At 51.1% G+C, this 23487-nt stretch overlaps 1 protein-coding gene across 3 annotated transcripts; it reads right to left on the bottom strand.

Annotated features, from left to right (window-relative positions):
- Positions 1 to 431: 431 nt before the first annotated feature.
- Clec2l (C-type lectin domain family 2, member L) lies at positions 432 to 22842 on the bottom strand. 3 transcript variants are annotated; one of them, NM_001044233.2, is made up of 5 exons: positions 16523 to 16703; positions 7504 to 7578; positions 3827 to 3993; positions 3278 to 3378; positions 432 to 1337 (listed from the first exon to the last, which is right to left on the bottom strand). In NM_001044233.2, the coding sequence occupies exons 1-5, from the start codon at positions 16701 to 16703 to the stop codon at positions 1226 to 1228; spliced, it is 636 nt and encodes a 211-aa protein (NP_001037698.2). In that variant the 3' UTR covers positions 432 to 1225. The 3 variants fall into 3 exon arrangements, with proteins under 3 accessions (NP_001037698.2, XP_038963223.1, XP_017448022.1); XM_039107295.2 differs by lacking the exons at positions 7504 to 7578; positions 16523 to 16703 and adding an exon at positions 22580 to 22842; XM_017592533.3 differs by lacking the exon at positions 7504 to 7578 and having other exon boundaries at positions 16523 to 17040.
- Between the last annotated feature and the right edge of the window lie 645 nt (positions 22843 to 23487).

The following is a 23487-nucleotide window of genomic DNA, read 5'->3' as shown; positions in this document are numbered from 1 at the left end:
CCACCCGCCCCGGGATGGCACCACCAGCAATGGGCTGGGCCCTCTCCCATGAATCACTAATTAAGAAAGTTCACTACAGGCTTGCCTACAGCCCAATCTTATAAAGCATCTTCTCAACTGAACTTCATCCACTTAGACGACTGTAGTCTGTGTCACGTGACATAAAACTAGTCAGCACAATCGGCAGGAGTAAACGTTCGCCATGTTGAGTCAAATAGTGAGGGAAGTCAGAGTGGAGTCACCCTTCACACAGCCACTGCCACCATTAAATGAGGCCTGCCTGGGAAATGTGTTCCATATTTGTTGTCTATTTTTTCATTCTAGGTTCTGACCCACACAGTGCCACTTGTCACACTGGGACAAGTGCATCTTTCTGATGGCCCCTCTGCTCATCCCCGAGGTGCAACCCCGGAACAAATGCCAGCAGACTCAGAGACGCAGCCTTTATTCCATTAGTGACCGATAGGACAGCACCACAGCACAGCAGGGGCCCTGCCTGAGGACCCTGGGAAGGCAGGGATAGAGCAGCCTCCAGCTCCGGGCTGTTCTCTCCAACGCATGGGGGAAGCTGTTCCTGCCTGCCTCACCCAGCTTCTCAGAGAAGCCACTGGGGAGGGCAGGAGGCTGGGCCAAAAGTCAGACAACCCATGTCAGCCCCCATCTGCCCAGAAGCACCAGGGCTGCAGTGGGGAAGGTTCTAGGCAGAGCCAAGGAAGGGTGACCTGCTAAGAAGAGCCTGCATGTGTGTTGTGTGTGTACATGCGTGTACACGTGTGTGCTTGTGTGTATGGGGCAAGATGTCTACACTACTTAGCATATGAGATATAACTGCTAGGCCACAGGACCTGCCTGGGGATAAAGAAACCAAGGCCTTGCAGAGCTCTGGAGCCTGAAAGGGGACAGGCAGAGGCCTTGCAGAGCTCTGGAGCCTGAAAGGGGACAGGCAGAGGCCTTGCAGAGCTCTGGAGCCTGAAAGGGGACAGGCAGAGGCCTTGCAGAGCTCTGGAGCCTGAAAGGGGACAGGCAGAGGCCTTGCAGAGCTCTGGAGCCTGAAAGGGGACAGGCAGAGGCCTTGCAGAGCTCTGGAGCCTGAAAGGGGACAGGCAGAGGCCACCCTCCCCACTACTTCCATTTAGAGAGGGTGGCGGCTCCTGTTAGAAGCAGGTTGTGGGACGGACATTGCCCTTGGGCCTAGGCACAGGGGCCACCTCCAGCCTGAGCCACATCACGTGTAGGCCATCTTGCTGCACACCCAGGGACGGGTCGTCAGACACTCTGTTGACACCAGCCTGGTGGGCTCCACAAAGACGCACTCGCCCGTACCCGAGATGGTGAATCTGTGGTAGAAAAAGAACAAGTATTCACATGCAGCCATCACAAGTATTCACATGCAGCTATCACAGGTGCCCCCGTGCAGCCATCACAGGTGCCCCCACGCAGCCATCACAGGTGTTCCCATGCAGCCATCACAGGTGCCCCCACGCAGCCATCACAGGTGCTCCCATGCAGCTATCACAGGTGCTCCTATGTAGCCCATCACAGGTGCTCCCATGCAGCTATCACAGGTGCTCCCATGCAGCCATCACAGGTGCCCCCGTGCAGCCATCACAAGTGTTCCCATGCAGCTATCACAGGTGCTCCCATGCAGCTATCACAGGTGCTCCCACGCAGCCATCACAGGTGCTCCTATGTAGCCCATCACAGGTGCTCCCATGCAGCTATCACAGGTGCTCCCATGTAACCTATCACATGTGGTCCTAAGGGCCCTTTGGCTTGTCCCTCCCTCAAGTCATCGTGGCAGTATCTTCCAAGACAGACATTGGGGGATCTTTCTGGCTTGGTCCTCCACTGACCCAGCTCTGTGCTCCAGCCACTGGAACTGCTCCACACACCCACCCACCGATGCCCCTTGCCTTCTGTGCCCCAATTCTATCCTTCCAGGATCAGCTCTAAGGTGCCTAGTTCAGAGATACCCACTACCCACCTTACCTCCCCCAGGACCCTGTTTGCGCCCTTCATTGTCCCTTGAGGCCGTGTGTGTCCCTACCTGTCCCCAAGGCAGTCAGCTTCTAAACAGATACAGACTCAGTACCCTACTCATCTAAACTCCCTGACTGCACAGTGTCAGGAAATTCGGGCTGAATTAAGTCATCTTAATTCAGGGACTGACAGAACAACCTGAGTAATGGGGTCACACTGGAAGAAAGGGGCTGCACGGCTTAGAATTTACCAAATCACACACAGCTCTGGATGCATTACATAGAAACCATGATGTTTACCCAGTCTGCTCCCTGGAAGCTGAGAGGGCGTTGACCCAAGTGCAAGGTCCTTGCCCAGTGGTCAGCCCTGGAGAGACCCTAGACTCCAGAACTCTCTGGAACACTAACAGCGGAAAGTTTCCCGAAAGGCAAAGAAAGGTTCTTCCATGATCGCAGCTGAGAGAAAAAGATACGGAGAGGCTGCGGAAGGGGTGGTGCCCCGAGCACTGGAGTGACAGGAAGGGAAGCCAGTGGACGCTAGCTTCAGCGGCCACCTTCATCACCAGCCCTGAGCCAGGCCCCTTCTCTCTTCAGCTCCTGCCATGGGGGTACCCTCACATCACCAGCTCCTGCCATGGGGGTACCCTCACATCACCAGCTCCTGCCATGGGGGTACCCTCACATCACCAGCAAGTTGGCAGCTGTGCTCCTCCTGGGCCGGTACCCAAGGACGCATTGGTCCCTAGAGTCTGGACTAGAAGCTGAAGTTCTCCAGAAGTGACCTGCCTGTCCCTAAGCCTACTCAGTCACCCCCGCCGCCCAAGACCATGGCCGCATCACTGGGGCAATACAGAAACAGTACCACAGTGCACCCTACGGCTCCTTCAGGGCACTACACCAGAAGATGCTATCACAGTGGGCAGTTGGCAACTGTGTTCAGAGCTCCTGTCTTCCAGAGCACAGTACATCCGGGGCTCACTACCTACAGAAGCCATACCTCCCATCATCCCTTGCAACCATGTGAATAAGTCCTAGCCAATACGAGTGGCATAGATGGGGTAGTCACAGACAGGGGGCGTCTGCACCTTTCACCTTTCACTGTGAAGCTCTGTGTACAGCAAGGCCACCAAACCAGGCTGGACTTAGAGGAAAATCAAGCCCCAGACCCTACTTGCCCCTAGAGATCTGGTTTCTCTAGCTAGCACAAAGCCATGTGTCTCTCCCTGAGAGCTGCCTCTAGGGCTTACACCTTCCCCATCTAAGCTCATCTCTCTCTAGAAAATGGAGCCTCAGCTCACGTGTCTGGGTCAAACGGGTCCCCATTGACCCAGTGGAAGTCGTCCCCAACTCTGCGCAGGCCGATCCAGGGCTCCCTCCGTGTGAACTTGAACATAAATTCCTGCAAAAGAAAAGAGAGAAACCCGGGCATGGAGTGAACGTTTGCCACTGGGGCAAAACCAAGGCTTGGACTGGGAGATACTGTAAGTAGAGAGGATGTGTCACTTTGATGGGAGGATGAGGATCCTGGGCCGTCACATTGCTGCAACGAGACGGGAACAAGCCTGCCACAGATGTCCACAGCCAGAAAAGGATCCCACCCCCAGCTTGCCTTGGCTGGGAAGCTGCGAGTTCAAGGGCGGCCCGCTGGACTTGTTAGATTCCTGGTCAAATCTCACCCCTGGTAGGTTATCCCACCTGTACTTCTGGAACTTTCTCAAAAAGTGACACAGAAATACTGCTGTGAGGTGGTTGAGTGACTGGAGACAGGCCCACAGAGGGTCATTCTTCTTGGGTGTGGATGTCCCACTAGCGTCAGCCATGGGCCTGAGGGCTGACCACGTGCTCACCAGTTCTTTCTGGCTCTGGATCACAGCCAGCGCGGCCTCGTGGGTATGGCAGTACTGCCGTCCTGTATTCCAGTCTCTAGGCTCCTCGGAGAAGTAGTAGCATTTCCTTCCGTAGAGCAGCCAGTCCTCTGGGCAAGGCGTCTCACACTTGATGCAGCCCTTGGAAGCTTGGGAAGATAGAAAGGGCTGAGGTCCATGAGTGTGCCTGCCCACCGCCATATTCCAAGCATCCCCCCAGTCCTCTTCTCACAGCTCTCTCATCTGTCTGGACCTCGATGTCCTTCAGAGACACTGCCATGTCTCTGTGCCTCAGGGAGGGCTCCAGATGAAATGGACAAGAAGGGACCCTGAGGAAGCGGGCCAGTGTGTCACCATGGGGGACAGTACAGGGGAAAACACAAGGTAAGATCTCTCCTCACCTTAGATACTCAGACCAGGAGCAGACCTGAAAGCCATATCTCAGCCGCCAGGGTAGGACCTGGTGGGATAGCATGTCACTCCCGTAACCAGGCTCTCACTGACTGGCTAGTGACAACCCAGCAGAAACCTGCTTATCACTGAACTTCTGGGAAGTTCTTTTTAAAATTTGAGTCCTGAGCCAGGGAATAGCTCAATGAGTAAAGAGACCCCAAGTCTGACATCCCTGAGCTGCAAAGTGAAAGGAGAAGAAGAACTCCTGCAAATTGTCCCCTGAATTCTACACCCATGACCCCACCACTAAATACGAATGTGTGTGTGTTTGTGTGTGTGTTTGTGTGTGTTTGTGTGTGTGTGTTTGTGTGTGTGTTTGTGTGTGTTTGTGTGTGTGTTTGTGTGTGTGTTTGTGTGTGTTTGTGTGTGTGTTTGTGTGTGTGTTTGTGTGTGTGTGTGTGTGTGTGTGTGTTTTAATTGGGGGATGGAGAGATAGCCTGAGGTTAAGAGTGCTTGCTGCTCTTCCAGACAATCTGGTTTCAATTCCCAGCACTTACATGGCAGCTCAAACTTGTCTGCAACCCTAGTTCTAGGGACCCCAAAGCCATCTTCAGGCATCAGTAGGACACAGATACAAATAGACACACTGATACACACTCACACATAAAGATATACATAGACATACACAGATACACTCACACCCACAGACATACACACTACAGACACACACAGACATACACATAAACACACGTACCCACAAACAAGCACACAGCCACACTCACAGGCACACTCATGTACACATAGGCACACACATAGACTCTCACATACAAACAGACATAGACACACAGACATACACAGACACACTCATATGCACACAGACATACACATGCACAAACATAGACACACAGATATACACACACGTATGCAGACACATACAAACACACAACATAGACATACTCAAGCACATATACACATACTCACAGCACACGCAGAGACATATAACCATACACAAAGACATACTCTATACACACACAGACACACTCACACACACAGATACACACAAAGACACACATACACAAAGATATATAGAGAGAAAGACACACAGCCGCCCTCCCTCTCAAGCAGTTCAGAATGCTCATCAATCCTCCAACACCTTTCTCATATGTGTACCTATTCTCTGGGTCTCCTGGAGACCAGAACCCAAACCAGTAGTTGTTTGTATAGCTTTGTTCTACATGTATCTCTGTCTCCTGGGTTCATTTGAGGTCTGGTTTCATTATTGAGCCCAGGCTGGCCAGGACCTCACTATATAGACCAGGCTGGCCTCAAAACCACAGAGATTTGCTTGCCTCTGACTTCCAAGCTCAGAGATTAAAGGCAGGAGCCACAATGTCTGACTCATTTGAAATTTTGAAGGTAGATTTTAGTTTTGGATTTTGAGAGGGTCTCATGTAGCCAAAGCTGACTTTACATTCTTGAAGGCTGGCCTCAAACTCCTGATCATCCTGCATATACATCTCCGGTCCTGGGGTAACAGGGTATGCCACTCTGTAGGCCTTAAAGGTAAATTTTAGCCTTGACTGTTTTCCCATCCATCGTATAGAGTTGTGTTAACTTCGAATCCCATGAGAATGTGTTTGATTTTTTTCTTCATACAAATCAATAATTAAAATACTGAGTAAGATAGGGCCAAGAACACACTACAGTACCCAAGGAGCTACAGTGTCCCGGGGACCTACCGCCCCACGGACACAGACTCGCTACTGGACACTCTCTGGGCACACTACTCACTGACTCAGGCCTACCTGGGAAAACTGGCTGTGGTGTGGCTTCCTCCCTGGGTTCTCCTGAGAGACAACTGAGATTTGAGAACCAAGGCAGCACACACTTCCTGACCTCCTGATCCAGGACAAGAATGAAGGAAAAGTAGTTCTTCGTGCAGCCTTATTCTAAGCAAAGTCGATCTGGTCCAGTGGTTACTCCATCTGTTTACAAACACACTCAGGCCCTCTGCTTATCAAACAAGCTGGGCAAGAGAGACCGAGGTAGAAACTGACAGTGTCACTGCAGTTCCCCACTTTGATGAGGATACCTACCCCGGGTCCAACTGCTTTCTAAAGACTGAGAAAGCTGGAGAGACGGCTCAGTGGTTAAAAGCACAGGCTGCTCTTGCTGACAGCCTGAATTTGGTTCCCAGACCCCACATCAGTACATAAAATAATAAAAACGAAATCCTTAAAGGTTGGAGGCAGGAGGGTGTGGGTGTAGAGCAGTTGATGGGTGCTTGCCTGGCAGGCACGGGGCCCTGAGTCTGATCCCCCAGTGCTCTGTAAGCCAGGCGTGGTGACACACGGTAGTCAGACCTTATGCGGCACAGAATGCCTTTAATCTCAGCACTGGGAGGTAAAAGCAACCAGACCAGGAGTTCAGGGTGAGGCTCAACAATAACACAGGGAATTCAAGGCTAAACGAGCTTCATCAGAGCCTGCCTCCGGCCCTCTCCCCCAAAAAACACATACCAAAACAACAGCAACAACAACAACAACAACAACACTGCCATCACTTCTACAAACCCCACAGAGGCCCCACACGGTTCCAGAAGTCTCTCAAGGTCGGTCAAATCCCCATTCAGAGCCTCCAATGTCCTGCCTGCCTCTGGAGTCCAGCACCAGACAGCCCAGCCCCCACGCTTACAAGCCTTTCCCCCTTAAAATGTTTCCTGTTTAGCAACCAGAGTGTCCCAGTCCGAAGTGTGCCACTTTGGCACACGGGTCACCGGTTATTTGTCTGCATACGCAACAGATTCAGGGGAAGCTCCCTTTCCCTCCCACCCTGTTCCCCACCTACCTACCCCTCGCTAGCCCCTCCGACAGCATTAGTCTATGATCTTACATGTAACAAGGCTCAATAAGTGTTTGCTGAATAAATATCTCCAAATTATCACCTCCAAGAGGCACCGTAGCCTAACGTAGCTCCTCATGCCCACAGCATTGACGAACTAATTCCTTGGTACCATCGCTTCCTATGAGGACGGGGAAGGGGGTGTGGACAGTCACGTGGGGCTGTGTTATTTTAGACGACAATTATTAACCTGCCACTCAATTTCTAATCTACTGTACACACACACATACACACACACACACACACACACACACACACACACACACACACAAATTCCTGATATGTGGAGAGATTGACCTAACTAGACACACAGGGACTGGGTGTGCAGAGACCACACTCTGACACACTCTGACATGCACACTCACCCAGGATGCTCATCACCACCAGAATGGCAAACAGAAGGACTGCAATGGCTCCCAGCAGAAGGCGTGTGGTGGTGTCTAAGGAGAAGACAAACGCATCAGTATTGGCTGCCACCCTGCTGCCAAGTCTGACAGCAACTGCCTGCTGGGGTGGGGACGTGGAAACCTAGGGTCCTTTGGAGAGTCAGGTGGGTGGTGTTTTGCTGGGGCAAACACGTGAAGGAACGTTCGTTAAAGTGAACACCAGTGGGAAAGGCTAAGGCAGACTCCTGAAGGGACCTTTCACTGAAGCAGACACAGAAAGGGTGTTCTGCTAAAGCAAGCACTCGAGGGTATAAACAGGGCTGCCCAGAGTGACGGAGGCAGAGCTTGGCTTGCTGGTACGGCTAGCTGTGCAAAGCCGAGGCTCTCATGTCTTCACTGATCTTCTCTTCCCTGAGAGAGGCACAGCCCAGAACTCCTCCTGGCTTCTCTCCTGGTCCCTCCTGCTGACTCGAGCCGAGGTTGAGGCCTGGCTGTCTCTGCTAGGTCATGTCACCTCTTTTGCTAACCCGACTCTACCAAACTGGACTGCTGGTGTATCCATGAGATGTTTGAGAGTGGATCACGCTGCCACTGTCTGATAACCTGTGAACCCAACTGCCAATTTCCAGACAACACAGACGGGAGTTGCTCCGAAGAACCTTTCTAAACAGGTCCACTTCCCTCTTTCTTTCCCACTACCTCTAGTGGGTGGTGGGTTACAAGGGAAGTTAAAGCGTTTGAGAACCATCTTTAAAAATAGGATTTGAAAAAAAGTTAGAGGGTGGAACTGAGCAAGGGCCGGCCGGAAGCAGCCCTCAGGATGCCTGGATTTGAGTCATGTTTCAAGACCACGGCCCCAGGTCTGTCATCCCCCTGCCTCAGCCTTCTTCCATGGCAGTCACAGCTTCCTGACCTAGATGCTCATTTGAATGCTCCCCAGGTCCTCCTCCTCCCCCCAGGCCTCCTGGCCTCCTTTCCACCATGCACCTGTCACCCACCCACACCTCCAGGTTCTCCTTATCTGCATCTATTTCCACTTAACATTTTAATCTTTTTTTTTTCTTTTTGGTGTTTTTGAGACAGGCTTTTTCTGTGGAGCCCTGGCTGTCCTAAAACTTACTCTGTGGACCAGGCTTCCTCTGCCACCCAAGGACTGGGATTAGAGGTGTGTGCCACCACTGCCTGACCTGATAGTTTCTATCTTAATAAAGGAAGGCTTTTAGAACTAAAACGCAGGACCTTCTTTTTAAGATTTGATTGGGGTATGTATCTTGTGGGATAACGCATCATTAAATTTGCCTTTTAAAGCAAGTTAAGTGCTCAATGAATAGCATTAGGTAGCCATTATCTGTCTGCAAAACTTTCACCTCTGTAAGCAAAGGCTCTTCACCCACTAAACAGTAACTCCTCTGCCCTCGTCCTAGCCACCGTTACTCTGCTCTGTGCCTACCCATTTGGCCGTCACGCTTATTTCACGAGTGGAATCTCACATTTCTCCTTTGTATCAGGCCCATTTCATTTAACATGGTTTCAAGACTCATCCCTGCTGTGTGGTGGAACAGAACCCCACTCCTTTCTGTGGTTCATCATTTCATTTATGTTCGATCCATTTGTGACAGTTAGCTTCAAGGGGCCACATGACACGCCCTGCATCACCTGGGGAGACTGAGGGATTGTCTAGATCGGGTTGGGCATGTCTGTGGAGGAACAGCCCTCCTGTGTTCATTAATGGCTGTGTTCACCATTGCCCTATAGGTGGCGTTCTTCCCTGGTTTGGGCTCCAATCGTACAGGAGTACAGACCGTGCGCTGAGCGATAAGCAGGCATGCATTCCCTCTGCCCTAGGCTGTGGATGTGACCATCTGCTTCAAGCTCTTGCCTTGACTTCCCTGCTATGATGCACTAGAACCTGAGCTGTGAGGGGAAACAAATCCCTTTCACCAGGAGTTATGGCAGATTAATTGTGTTTGTCTGTCTGTCTGTCTGACTGACTGACTGTGTGTGTGTATGTGTTTGCATGTAGTTCATAACTGCAAAGGCCAGAAGACAGTAAATGACAGACATGGCGGACAATCTGTTGGAGCCCTTGCTTCCAGTTCTCTGAGAGTACATGCCTAGGAGCAGAACTGCTACATAGTAATTCTGTGCAACTTTTGAAGAATCCTCAAACTGTTTGCCACAGTGGATATAGCATTTCACATTTCTATCAGCAACACTACAGGGGTCCTGTTTCCCCACATGCCAGCACCTGCTGTTTTCCGTCCTCTCCCTATTGGCTAGTTATTGTTACCATTATCTATAACGTACTTGCAGGTACAGTCACCTCTTCTAAATGTTTTGGCTTGGCTTTTTCTACTGTCTTGACCATTAAGTGTACAGATACATTGGTGGACCTCACATTGGTGCTCATGAACATAGCATATGAATATTGGGAGGAAATTACATTCGATCCACAGCAATTGTCTCAAAGATGTGGCATCTGGACCCTTCTGACCTGCACTAATCTGACTGGTCGCCAGCTCTCACCCGGAACCAGTGGCCTGAGAGTTTCTCTGCTCCAATCCTATGTTGGGGCCTCCTCCTCCTCCTCCTCCTCCTCCTCCTCCTCCTCCTCCTCCTCCTCCCCTTCCCTCTCCCCTTCTTCCTCCTCCCCCTCCCTCTCCCATGTCTGCTCTTGCGTAGTTTGCAGTTTGCTTCTTCATCTTTTTTTTTTTTTCCTTTTTTTTTCGGAGCTGGGGACCGAACCCAGTGCCTTGCGCTTGCTAGGCAAGCGCTCTACCGCTGAGCTAAATCCCCAACCCCGCTTCTTCATCTTGATAAAGCATATATCTTAGTGCCTGCCCCCAGAGGAAGTACACAGGGGCAGAGAGATGACTCCGTTGTGAAGGGTGTGAATGTTCTTATAAAAGACTTGAATTCACTTTCAGCACCCAAGTCAGGCAGCTCACAGCCACCAGCAACTCCAGATGCGGATCCAACTCCCTCTTCTGGTCTCTGTAGGTACTGCATGTGCATGCTCGCTCCCGCTCTCTCCCTTTCCCCCTCCCCTCCCCTCCCTCTCCCTCTGTCCCTCCCCCTCTGTGTGTGTGTGTGTGTGTGTGTGTGTGTGTGTGTGTGTGTGTGTGTGTGTGTGTGTTGTGTGCCATAACTCCAAACAAATTTTATTAATCCCCATGGTGAATAGTACCCTGGGCTAAGTATTATAGTTCTGGCTGTAGTATTACAGTTTCTTCAGAACTTTGAAGGTGTTTGTGTCGTCTAGCAAGCGTCACAAAGACCTTCCTTTGAAAGGCCTGGCTCTGTTCTCACCATGAGACATTTACTTCAACCACTTAATTTGCTTCTATCCAGGAATTCCATCTCGCATGTCACACGGTTGTCGGTCACAGATATTTCTATCTACTCTAGTGGGCATTGATAGGCCCTTCAACCTGGACGTTCACATCCTTCAGTGACAGAAAGAAAAATTAATTATATTATTGGTGATTCCTTCTTTTTCATTCTCTGATTTCTTTCTGAAAGTCAAAGTCTTCAAATGTTTGAGATATTGGATTGGTCTTCCTCTTTCTTTTCTTCCCTCCCCCTCGTCCTCCTGATCCCCTTCCCCCCTCTTCTTGTCTCTTTACTTCTTCAAATCCATCCTCTTACCCTCCTACCGGGATTTTCCTTCCTGCGATATAATTTAAGGGGTCTAGGGTTCGATCCAGCTGTGCCATGGCTGTCCTCTCTTAAAGCAACCAGTTCTTGTTGTAGTGACGTAGTGCTCTCTCTGAAGACACTACTGAGACTTAGTTGACAAGAGGAGAGGTGGGAGGAATGTCCGTCCTCCACACAGAGGCTGAGCTCCTTTCAAACACGTATTCTGGTTCCTGGAGAGGCTCTGCACTCCACACTGGGCTACATCAGGGTCCAGCAGTAGTATGCTGTCTCTCCCAGAAATCTACACTGGATTCCACCAGTGGGATCTACACTAGGATCTTCTAGGGGGCTACAATGGACTCATCTCGAGACCTGGAATCCATCAGGGTTTACACTGTATCCTGGATTCTATGCTGGGACCCACTAGAGGCCTACAAGGCTTCCCCAAGAATCCACACTAAGCTCCTCCTGGGATCTATTCTCGATTCCATTGGGGGCCTATGTTGGGATCCATTGGGGATCTACCCTGGGTTTTTCCAGAAGACTATGCTGGGTTCCTCTCAGGGACTAAGTTACATCTCTTGGGGGGTCTATGCTGAGGCTACTGGGGTCTACACTAAGTTCCTCCAGGGAAGTACACTGAATTCTTTCCGAGGTTTATGCTAGGTTTTCCGTTGGTGTTCTTCAGGGGTCTACACTGGAGTTTGCACTGGATTCCTTGAGGGGTCTACACCGGTTTCCTATAGAGGCCAATCTGAGCTACAGCCTGAAACTCTGCCGTGTACGCAGGGAGGCTGGTGGGTGGCTTCAGGCAGTGCGAGAGCAGAGGCTCCTGGATCCCAGAGCTCTTGCTTACTGCCTCTCGGTGCTCAGAGCAAACCCAGCACATCCTCCCCTCCTGGAACTATACAATGCCACAGTGCAGAGCACAGGGCCGCACAGGCCTCCTCCTCCTCCTCTTTCAAACCTATACCAAGGGCATACTGAGGAGGCACCATGGGTCACGTACTGAGGACGAGGACACAGCATCTGAAACCATGTCCTGGGCTTCATACCCATACTCTGCCCTTCTGGGTGTGGACATAAGTTTCTGAGCGTCTATTCTGTCCCACGCTCTTCACCCCAGAATAAACCTCTCAGGGTTTTTGTGAGATATCACAAGGCCTTCCCTATCTGTGGGTCCACGACTGCACACTCGACCAACTCCAGATCGAGAGGAGACAAAGGGGCATCAGTCCTGAGCACGTACAGACTTTGACGCCATGTTGCTCTTCCTTCAACAGTTCAGAATGGCATCTAAGGAACATTTACATTACGTTTGATATTACGGTGAATCTGGAGACCTTTAAAGCTTGTAAGATGTGAGAGGATTCCATGACATTTTAACTCGAGCACGAGTATTCTTGGATCTCGGGGTCTGATGAAGGTTCCGGGTACTGACACTGTGACCGCTGAGAGAGGACAGATGTGCTCGACATGGTGAGTTCTGTATACCACCGCTATGACAACCGCCTTAAGTTCCCTTGTATTAGAACTGTCCCTTTGTTGATCACAATATGGAAAATAGTTATTAAATAAAATAAACTGTCATAATTATTAAAAAAAAAAAAAAGAACTGTCCCTTTGGGTTCCTAAAGTAGGACTCGGCCATTGCTTGGCACAGTTCAGACTGAAATTGCAAATACTACACGGAAGGCAGTATCCTCCAACAGCCTTACCACTCACGTGGGTTATAGGAACTCAGTAGAAAGGAGGGTGTGTACACGTACACCCACTGCCACCACAACTGAAGAGCCTCCTCCCTCCTTCAACACTGCAGTGTGGACAGAAGGACACCCCAGGAGTCTGGACACTGTTCACTGTCTGCCTCCCTGAGGCCTGGGGTAGGCAGTTGGAGTCAATGTGGTGCCTGTTTCCCAAGACCTCATAACTAAGTGCCATCACCTGGGTGGCTTCAAAATTAAGGTGTCCTCTCGTAGTTCTAAGACCCAGAAGTGCAAATGTGGAGGTGTTAGCAGAACCGCACTGCCTTTGAAGCCTCAGGAAAGCCTCGCTAGAGTCGTCCTAGCCTCTGGTGCTTTGCTGAAAGCCCACGGCTCGTGACTTTATCACTCCATCCTCATTCATTCTTAGCAGACGGCCTTCTTGGCATGGCTGTGATTGTCTTAGGACACCCGTTCATACTGGGCCGGGGCCCACTGATTCCATTCTGTCTTCCTCTTAACTAATCATGCCAGCCAGAACTACTATCCCACCGAAGGGCACATCCTGATCTTCTAGGAGTTAGGTCTCACCAGGGCTCTTGTGCTGTGAAGATAATTCAACTTTTCACAGGCATCTAACTGGATAACCACCCCACCGTGCAGTGGCCCGCCTATATCTAGGGTTTACATGTGCAGGTCATCTGGGTTCTTAAATGCATTAGCATTAGAAAGAAAGACTGAAAAACATAGGTTCTTCATACCAGATAGATCCCCCGCCCCCTCTACCCACATCCTAAAAAAGACCCATAGCTGATGTCTAAACCATCTGGGACACAGCCTGCCCAAAGTAATCCTGCCTATTTAAAAATGCTCAGATGTGGAGCTTGGTAATTTTTAAAATTTTAGGTAGCTTTTGCCAAATGCATGAGTGTGGTTTTGATCAGGAAGTTGTGGGTTTGTGCCTAATAAAAAAAAACTTTCAACATTAAAAATTCAGAGTTGGCGACCACTGAGAAATCTATATAGCCTTGAGGTATGCAGAGTCACTCTGTCCCCTCTCTTACCCAGAACACTGTGCCCCACTCTCAGTTCCAAAGCTAGAAATAGCCCTTTCTTGAATCACCTTCAGAGCTTTCAGACCCCAGCAGGCCACTCTGGGTCAGTTTTATCAGCCTTCACTGGATGGAAGGACAGACTCACGCTCACAACCTTCCCCAGGACAACCCATCTGGTTTCTGTTTGCACTGCTAACTAGTTACTCAATGAGGATGGTCGCCTGGACCCCAGCCTTCTGACTGCTGCTCTCCAATCCTCTCAAGCTTTGAGCATCCTCCAGAGCATAGCACACTCCTCTGAGAGGGCCAGAGAGGAGAGCTGTGTGCTCGAAAAAGGGAACTAGAGTCTCTCCAGTCAGCCCCTCTGAGCCCAGTGTCCTTGGTCACACAGGAAGAGGGACAAGCTTTCCTAGCAGAGGGAAGCAAATCCCTTGGCGGTTTCATGTGTTAGTGGCCAAGGAGTCCTTGAGTGAGATATTTGAAGCTCTCACTCTCCACATCCTCTCCAGGGCTGCTCCGCTCATTAAGGGTGGAGAGGAACTGAAGTGAGGGGCAACCTCAACTCAAAGGACTCCATCAGAGTAGCCAGTCCTCCCTGTTCCCTGGACTCCCCGCCCAAGCTTTCGGGTTCTGTGTTCAGGGGGCTGGGAAAGAAAGCCGCCACAACCAAACCTACGCTCTGGACCTTTCTCTGATTGGCACTGTGAGGTGGAAATCATGCCGTGATTCACAGACCACAGGGCCTAGCACCACAGAAAGAGCTAGTCAGCTCAAAGGTCCCATATGGTGGTAGCCACTGGCGAGAACAAGTCCCAACCCCTGGGCTCTCCTCTTTGGATGGAGGTCGGGCACCAACAGAACTAAAAAGTCCCATAACAGTCACCAGGCCAAGACACCAAGCACCCAAGAGCCATGGTGTATGTGTGTGTAGGGGGGCGGGGTGCTCTTATGTGCCCAGAGACCAAAAGAGGAGCAATGGTGATATCAGTAGGGAGCCATGCCAGTTCAGGTGACACAAGACTGGACCACAAGAAGATGCCAAGAACGGTGGTGTGCTGGACCACCACCATTCTTGCTTTCCTCCATCCCAGTGTGTGCCCTCTTCTTCAGAGGATGGGCAGGGTCAGTCGGCCACACTGACAGTGGGAAAGACAAGAGTCAATATATTCAGTGTCAGAGGTAAGGCCAGAGCCAGCAAGCGAGCCACACTTCCCTGAAATAACACTACCCAGTAAAGGTTAATAGAGCTGGCCCTTTCAAATACTTTCCAAAACATGAAGAAATATAGACTAGGGGAGGGAGTGATATAAGAAATACTATTGGTAGGAGGCAAGCTTAGGTCACAGGGAAAACCCAACCACTAACCAGAAACACACATCCCAGGAAGACGGTTAGTTGGCCTTATCTCACCCAAGTTTCTGGTCGTCCTTTGTAAAGCCTTGCATCTAAGGAAACTGTCTTTACCTCCATGGTTCCTAACCACTATTAGGCTTAGAGTCTGAACTGCCCTCCACAGACAGTACCTGGCCCTGGCACACAGACTTCAGCCAAAGGTGCTTCATGCCCTGCTGCCCCATCACCTAACTGGGCACAGGTGGCTTTGTCCCTTCCAGACCACCACCCACCTTCCTCACTGACCAACCTTCCTCAGCAGGCCCTCCCCACGCACATCTGCTGTCTTAACCCCTCAACAGCTCCTTCAAACAAAAAAACAAACTTCTGTAGCCTGTCCTGGGTGGTCCCTCAGATATCCCTCTCGTATTCTATCTCTCCCTCCATCCCTCATTTCTCATGCCCTCATCAGCACCCAGCACCATAGGGTTCAGTTATCCACAAGGGACTGGCTAATTCCACACCCACCTCCTATTGTTAATTGACCTGGTGCACTCCCTCCTGTCTGTTTCACACCCCTGAGAGATCATCTACTCTGAGATGCCCTTTTCTGACTCTACCCCTAGTTAGTGCTACCCAGTTCCTACTAGGTAGGAGCATGAGAAGTGCCTGGAAGCTGACCCTCCCTGTGTCCAACTCCCGTATCTCCCGGAGCACCAGACACCAGAGGTACACCAATCCAAGTTTCTTAAAAGAGCAGGTGAACTGAATGAAGTCTCTTCCCGTACTGTCTTCTAGACAGACTGAGGTCACTCCCTGAGCCAGGATAACAAGAAGGAATGTGGCATCCCAACATTTTAAGAAGGTCCTCCGGGGTTTCTTCTCCATTGGCCCCATCACCAGCAGTGCGGCCCTCCCACCCCACGGGGTGGAGGCACCACCTCCGAGATTCAAAGCTTTTGCTTTTATGAAGCCCTCAGTGTCTTCTCTACTAGAGATTCAGGCCGCCACGCAGGTGCTTCACGTCGGACCCAACTAAGGTTTGGAGCATAAAGCGTGCTCCAAGGTCAAAGAGGGATTTGGCAGTAAAGATTTGTCAAAGCAGTGACCTGAGGTGGTCCCCAGGGGCCTCTTCCCCCTCCCATAGCGACATCTGCCTGCTCTGGTACGAATAAATCCTCCACATCGCCCCTCTGCGAGCTGTCAAGGTGACTGGCCACTTCCTAGGTCCTGAGTCGGGGACCGGAGGATGGAAGGCTGCGCGCTTACCCTCCAAGGCCGCCTTCCAGCTGGTGCTGCCCTCATAGCCAGACCCGGATCGCCTCAGCAGCCCCTCTGGGCCTCGGGCCTCTGCCTCGGCTGGAGAGCGTGGCCTGGGCGCAGCGGGCGCGGGGCGAGCGGCCGGGGGCGGCGGGCGAGCGCGTGCGGGGGGCTCTCTGGCCGGCTCCATTCCGCGACGCGCGCGCGCTCCTGCACCCGGCAGCGGAGCCCGGCCCCAGGCGCACTCGGCGCTGCGCGCGCCCCGCGGGCCCCCCAGGCCGGCTTGGTGCTCCGGGGCCGCGGCGTCCGCAGGCCGGGGCTGAGCCCGGCTCCCCGCGCCGGAGACGCTCCGGTCCCCGCCGTGCGCGCCGCAGCCTGCGCGCCGAGCCCCGCACGGGGGAGGAGTCGGGGCTGCGAGGGAGCCGCGACCGCGGGCGGGGTTGCGGAGAGAGAGGACAGCTCAGGTCACCAGCCCCGCCACCCGCTCCCGCGCAGCTGTGAGCCAAGGCACTCCTCCGGAGTCTTGTAAAGTGGGGGGAGTTTCTCTAGACAAGGCCCTGGGAAGGCTGCTCCTGGGGTGCCCTCCCTGGAGGCAGAGAAGACGGATGGGGGCTGGGACTTGCCCCCCAGATTCTCAGCAGCTAAGAGAAACATTCCGCACCGCTGAAGCCATGGTCTAAGGGGACAGGGCCGAGCAGCGCTGCAACCAGAGAGCCACGCCGACCATCTATTACAGTTCAGGGACTTTTCTCCACATTTTTGGCTTATTATGAATGTCCACGTTTGCACATGGAAGCCAGAGGTCTTCACTGGGTATATTCACTCTCCACTTTTTTTTAAAATCTAGGATCTCACTCTTTAGCCCTAGAACTCTCTATGTAGACCTACGATGGCTACTAGCCTGCCTCTGGCCCTCAAGTGCTGAGATTAAGGTCATACACCACTGCACTTGATACCAGATACCGTCTTTTCCCTCAGTGAACCTAGGGTCCACCAATTTAGCTAAAGCGAGCTGGCTAACCTGCTCCAATGATAGGTCTCTGCCCCCACTGATGGGTTTAGATGCTTGACACCAGCCCAACTTTTACATGGGTGCTGGGACCTGAACTTCTTAGGCCTGTGCCACAAGCACTTTACCTACGGAGTCATTCCCTCTGCCTCTCTTCTGGGATTTTTGAGACTGAATTTCACTGTATAACTCTGGCTGGCCTGGAGCACTCAGTAGACCAGGCTAGCCTCCAGCAACTGTCCCCCAGCCTTTTCCTCCCAAGTGCTGAGATTACAATTACGTGTCATCACAACCCAGCTAAGCTGCAGGCACTTGTCGGACAGTAGCTGACACCCTGGCAGTGAGTTGAAAGTGGAATTAAGGAAGCCCAGAGCACAGCTGGGCACGGGAACCCAAGCCTGTCATCCGGCTGCTTGGGACACAAAGCAGAATTGAGAATTCAAGTTCAGCCTGGGTAGGCTACATAGACAGAGGCCAAACTGAGATGTATAGCGAGGTCCTGTCTCAAGAAACAACCAATCAAAAGGGCCAAGGGAGATGCCCTCTGTGACCTTTCCTAACCTCTGACCTCTAGTGCTGTACCATAGCCTCAGCCTCCAGCATGGGCCAACCTTAGTGCTCTCTCTCTCTCTCTCTCTCTCTCTCTCTCTGTGTGTGTGTGTGTGTGTGTGTGTGTGTGTGTGTGTGTGTGTGTGTGTGTGTGTGTGCTCTCAGCTCCAACTCCAGCACTATGCCTACCTGTGGCCCTGCTTTCTGCCATGATGGCCCTGGATTCTAACCCCCTGGAATGTAAGATCCCTATAAACTCTTTCTTCTAAGTTGTGTTGGTCATGATAGAAAAGTTGTGTTTTCAAGCGATAGAAAAATAACTAAGATACCTGGAATGCACAAGGCCCTGGCTTCTATCCCTGACACCTTATTAACTGAGTGTCATTCAAGGTCATCCTTGATTACACAGTAAGTTCAAGGGCAGTCAGAGCTGAAGACCCTGTGTGGATGATGGAGGTGATGGTGGTGATGGTGAAGATGGTGGTGTGGCGATGGTGGTGGTGGTGATGGTGGTGGTGATGGTGATGGTGGTGGTGATGGTGGTGATGGTGGTGGTGGTGGTGATGGTGGTGGTGATGGTGGTGATGGTGGTGGTGGTGGTGATGGTGGTGGTGGTGGTGATGATGGTGGTGGTGGTGGTGATGGTGGTGGTGATGGTGGTGGTGATGGTGGTGATGGTGGTGTAGGAGTTGTGTTAGGAGGAGGTGGAGAGTAACTGTCAGGCACAGGAGCCATTGCCTCTTAAGCCTGCTGGATTAAGTAAGATTGGCCATTTCCTCTACTTTAGCCCTGGGAACATTGTCTACTTCTCTAGAGAAGCACCTAAGTAGAATACCAACCTCAAAGCTGCAAACCTCATCACACTGGTACAGGAAGCACCAAAGACATTAGAGCAGGGTAGGTAATGACCACAATTGTAGGACAGTTAGCTTTGGGGCCAGGCACAAGGCTGCTTCGGAGCAGAGGGTCAGCAAGAAAGCTCTTGCTGTGAATAGTTGAGCTAAACAGACGTGACAAAAACAGAGTAGCTCAGCTGAGGCAGGGGGCTGACTTTGCAGCATTCCAGCCATGACTTTCAGACTTCCAAACCAGGACCCAACCTTTGGAGTCCTCCCAACCCCTAATGGACCCCCTTCATCCCAGTGCCTTTGGGGACCACTGCCCCAAAACTGCTTGATCTCAATCAACTGCTCTGAGGCACCCAAACTCAGACAAGGGTGTTCAGACAAGGCCTCAGCCAGTGAGGGATTGCCGAGATCACAGAGACCACCTTGTGATGGCCACATCCACTGAGGTGATGCTGATGAGACACGGAGTTCCTAAGCTGGTTCTCTGGGACATGGGAGGCTAAATCAGCATCAACTGGCCCTGCAGAGCAAGCATATGTATGAATACTGTGGGCCTGGGCCCACAGGAGTAGGAGGAGGCAGATGTGAGGGTCCTGCACTGAACACAGAGTCTCCATGTTTATATCACATACTGCTAAACATGATTGATCAGAAATGAGGTGAGCCGAGGGAGCAGAGTCTAAGTGGGCTGGCCAGGTGGCTCAGCAGGTAGAGGCACTTGCTGCTAAAGCTGAGGATGTGAGTTCAGTTCCATGTGGTGGAAGGTGAAAATCAACTCCCACAAGTTATCCTCTGACCTATACACACGCACGCGCGCGCGCGCGCGCGCGCACACACACACACACACACACACACTGACACACATGCACACACACTCACACATGCACACATGTGCACACACTTACTCACACACATGCATGCACACACATGCACATACACTCACACACACATACACTGACACACATACACACACACCTATACATACATGTATACACACATGTGCACACACTCACACACATGCACACATGTGCACACACATACACACATATGCACACACATACACACATATGCACACACTCACACACATACACTCACACTCACACATGCACACACGTATGCACACACTCACACTCACACATGCACACACGTATGCACACTCACACACGCACACACATTTGCACGCACACACACATAGATGACTAGGAATGTATCCCCCAGCCTCACTCCTTGTTGCCCAGAGCAGGTTCCTACTGCTCTCTATTCAGAGGCACGTCCCTGTGTCTAGAAGGCTCTGTGCCAGACGTCCCTATGTTCCTCTTTGTGTCTCAGAAGATGACTGTCTCCTTCCACTGTTATGTAACTGTGAGTCCTGGTCCACAAACCCAGAGTTGGGGGCAGGGGAAGGCATTTCCTGTCTTCTTTGAAATCAACTAAAGTATAATTTTGGGTCACTATCCTACTGGGATGATAGGAAATTCCATTTCAACTTTCAAAACTCTTTTTCAGACTCTGCCTCTCCCAGCTGCTCAGCCACCCAGCACCATGGCCACTTCAGTTGAATGTCAATGAAGTGTGTGTGTGTGTGTGTGTGTGTGTGTGTGTGTGTGTGATGTCAGTGAGGGCCCTGCTACCCTAAGAAGCCCCAGACCTCTTGACTTCCCCAGACAGAATGAACGTTCCTCACATCAGCAGAGCCTCCAGGACCCTCCCCTTCCTTCCCCAACACCTCTATAATCCCTTCAGAACCTTATATTGGTAGCACAGGTTAACCCAATTTCCATGCTGTCTTGTTGTCTGTCCCACCAAAATCCTGTAGGGAAGGAGTTGCGTGCAAAGCCCGCTAAAAGAATTGCTTATAATCCACAAATCTGCAAAAGCAGTGAATAGTGTTTATCTCGGCCCACTAACTTGCTACCAGCCTGGTTCATCTTTTTCTGTGAGTATTGAACATTTCTGATAGTCCTCTGTTAGCTGGACCATGGAGAATACAGATTGGCAAAACCCAAGCTTCCAGGACAGACAGGACACTAGGAGTCAACTCAGGTCGGGGGAGCTCGTTGGGTGGCAACTGCTCCAGTGGGGTCAATGTGCCCCAGTTTTCCAGAGGATGAGACGAGGTGAGAAATGACTCATTTTTGTTGCTGGTGAATAATTCATATTTTAATATACAATATTATATGAGAACAAACACGCAGATGGAGGTCCTGCACTGCCAGGTCACAATGTCTGACTGAAACAGCACACAAGTCAAAGTGTGAACAGCCTCGAATAGCACAAGTCTCAGGAAAAATGGTCACTGGAAGAAATCCTGAGGACAAACGTGTCCTAGTGAGACCTCAAGTCACCTCACTGCTTACCGAGGGACAATAAGGACTGGCTTTGGGGAAAATGCTCAAGAAGGGGACATCAGGAGATGTGTGTCCACATTGGGTGAGGACTGTGCAGGTGGGAAGATTGCAGGCTTTCCCCTTTGGACAGGGCTAGAGACGTCAGGCTGCCCTTCCTTCCAGGAGATGCTGTTCTACTACACTCGTCTCCTCCACAGAATACCACGCAGGTCTTAGTTGTGGGCAGAAAGAGGGCCAGGAGCGGCCCACACGTAACAAAATCTAAAGAAATCATTTATTGTGTGTCCTGTAAGTTAAGAAGAGGAGGAAGATGGGAAACCAAGCCAAAGAGAAGCCTCATGGAGACTCGGAGGATGGTTATGATGTGGTCATGGGTGGGGACAATTCTATACTCTCTGACTGCTCCTAATCAAATTCTCAGGGACTGGGAAGAACAAGAAATTGTTGGTTGGTCAAGAGTACAAAGCTTCCCTTAGAGCAATGATTCTCAACCTTCCCAGTGCTGCGGCCTGATGCTTCCTCATGTTGTGGTGACCCTTAAACACAAAATTATTTTTGTTGCTACTTCATAACTGTAATTTTGCTATGTAAAAATTTTGTTATGTAAATATCTGTGTTTTCCAATGGTCTTAGATGACCCCCCGTGAAAGGGGTCTGGAAAAATGGCTTAGCGGTTAAGAGCACTGACTGTTCTTCCAGAGGTCCTCAGTTCAATTCCCAGCAACCACATGGCAGCTCACAACCATCTGTAATGGGATCTGATGCCCTCTTCTGGCATGAAGGCAAACATGCAGACAAAGCACTCATGCATAAAATACATAAATAAATAAATTTTAAAAGACGAACACATAATTAAGGGATTTGATATGCTAATTAATTTGACTAAAATATTTCAAACTATATACATATGTATTCTAACATTATTTGTACCACATAAACATATACAACTATACTTTGTCTATTTAGGATTAATTGATTTGGACTATCAAATGCCCATTGCCAAGTCCCTGTGATTATAGGTGAATGACACAGTACTTGGAACCCTGGTCCTCCAAGGTCCTTCCTTCCTCCTTTCTTGGGCAGGCACTGAAATAGAAGTGCCTCTTCTGATGAGGAAATTCCTGCTCCAGTCAAGACCTCTCCTTAGGAGGGCTTGCCTCTGCCTTTTCAGCCTCAGGAGGCTTTGCCTTCGTTTTCTCTGGTCCATAACTCATCTTGCTGGAATGAGTCTCCCTAGCAACCACACCTTCGTCTGGTTCTTCTGGGCCACATGCTCCCTGCAATTTGAGTTTTCCGAACACGTTCCTCTTACCTTCCTTCCATGCAGGTGGTGACCGAACATTTATGCTCAGCCTGCCCTTGACACGCAGCCTCCTTGTGCAACCCAGAGGTGCACACACAGGGATCTTCCACAGCAGCAAGGACGGGGTTCTCATCGATGAGGCCAAGATATTTTCCAGCCCCAGAGCTGGCCGTGCGTGTGACCACAGGTGCCCTTTCCTATGAGGTGAGCCTGGGGTGGCCGAGCTGCTGGGTGGACGCTTGTCAGGAGGGCTGAAAGCAGCAGGCAACACCACAAAGTCAATGCTTCCCTCAGTGCACCAGAAGGCTGTTCTTGGGCAGGAAGAGTCTGTGGGTAAAGGACACGGGAAGGAGGGAAGGGCCACCAGTGAGGGGCAAGGCAGCCTGTCCTGCTACACTTGGTGTCTTAAGTCACATTCTGCTCCTCCCTGGTGAATAGGCCTGTGGGTTGCCAGGAAGTCAGCAAGCCGGCCTTTGTGAGGCAGATGCTACTCCCTCATCTCAGGAGCTCACAAACAGCACAGCATGGAGCAATCAAAAAGCCAGAGACGCCCGCGGCGGGATCAGCTTCTATTCCTGGAAATGTCATCCACTGGACAGGGCCTCCGTGCTCTGACCTCCATTGTGGCCTCTGGTAGGGGGACTGGATTCTAGGAATGGGTTAGAGAAGCCTATGGGAGGTGGGAGGTGTAGCACATCTGTGGGGTGCTTGCCCTGGGTTCCCGTCCTATAAACTGGACCTGGAAGCACATATTATCCATCTCTCAAGAGGAAGCAAAAGGGCCACCCTCAGCTACACAGCAAGTTCCAGACCAGCCTGGGCTACGTGTGACTCTAGAGGATCAGGTGGAAGAGTAAGGCAGAGAGACAGAGAGGCTTGGCTGTTAGTGCTGTGACGTTAGAAGCTGGGTTTAGGTC

This window comes from Rattus norvegicus, chromosome 4, assembly GCF_036323735.1.
Source record: "Rattus norvegicus strain BN/NHsdMcwi chromosome 4, GRCr8, whole genome shotgun sequence".
Lineage (NCBI taxonomy): Eukaryota > Metazoa > Chordata > Mammalia > Rodentia > Muridae > Rattus > Rattus norvegicus.
Note: the sequence above shows the minus strand (reverse complement) of the source record. Positions and strands in the feature narration are given on the sequence as shown.

Excerpts from the sequence above, each read along its gene's own strand:
- Clec2l (NM_001044233.2), bottom strand. The coding sequence starts at position 16,703 with ATGGAGCCGGCCAGAGAGCCCCCCGCACGCGCTCGCCCGCCGCCCCCG. Across the intron at positions 7,579-16,522 it reads CTGGAAGGCGGCCTTGGAGG|ACACCACCACACGCCTTCTG; the intron begins GTAAGCGCGCAG and ends TCTTCTCCTTAG. Across the intron at positions 3,379-3,826 it reads TCCAGAGCCAGAAAGAACTG|GAATTTATGTTCAAGTTCAC; the intron begins GTGAGCACGTGG and ends TTTCTTTTGCAG.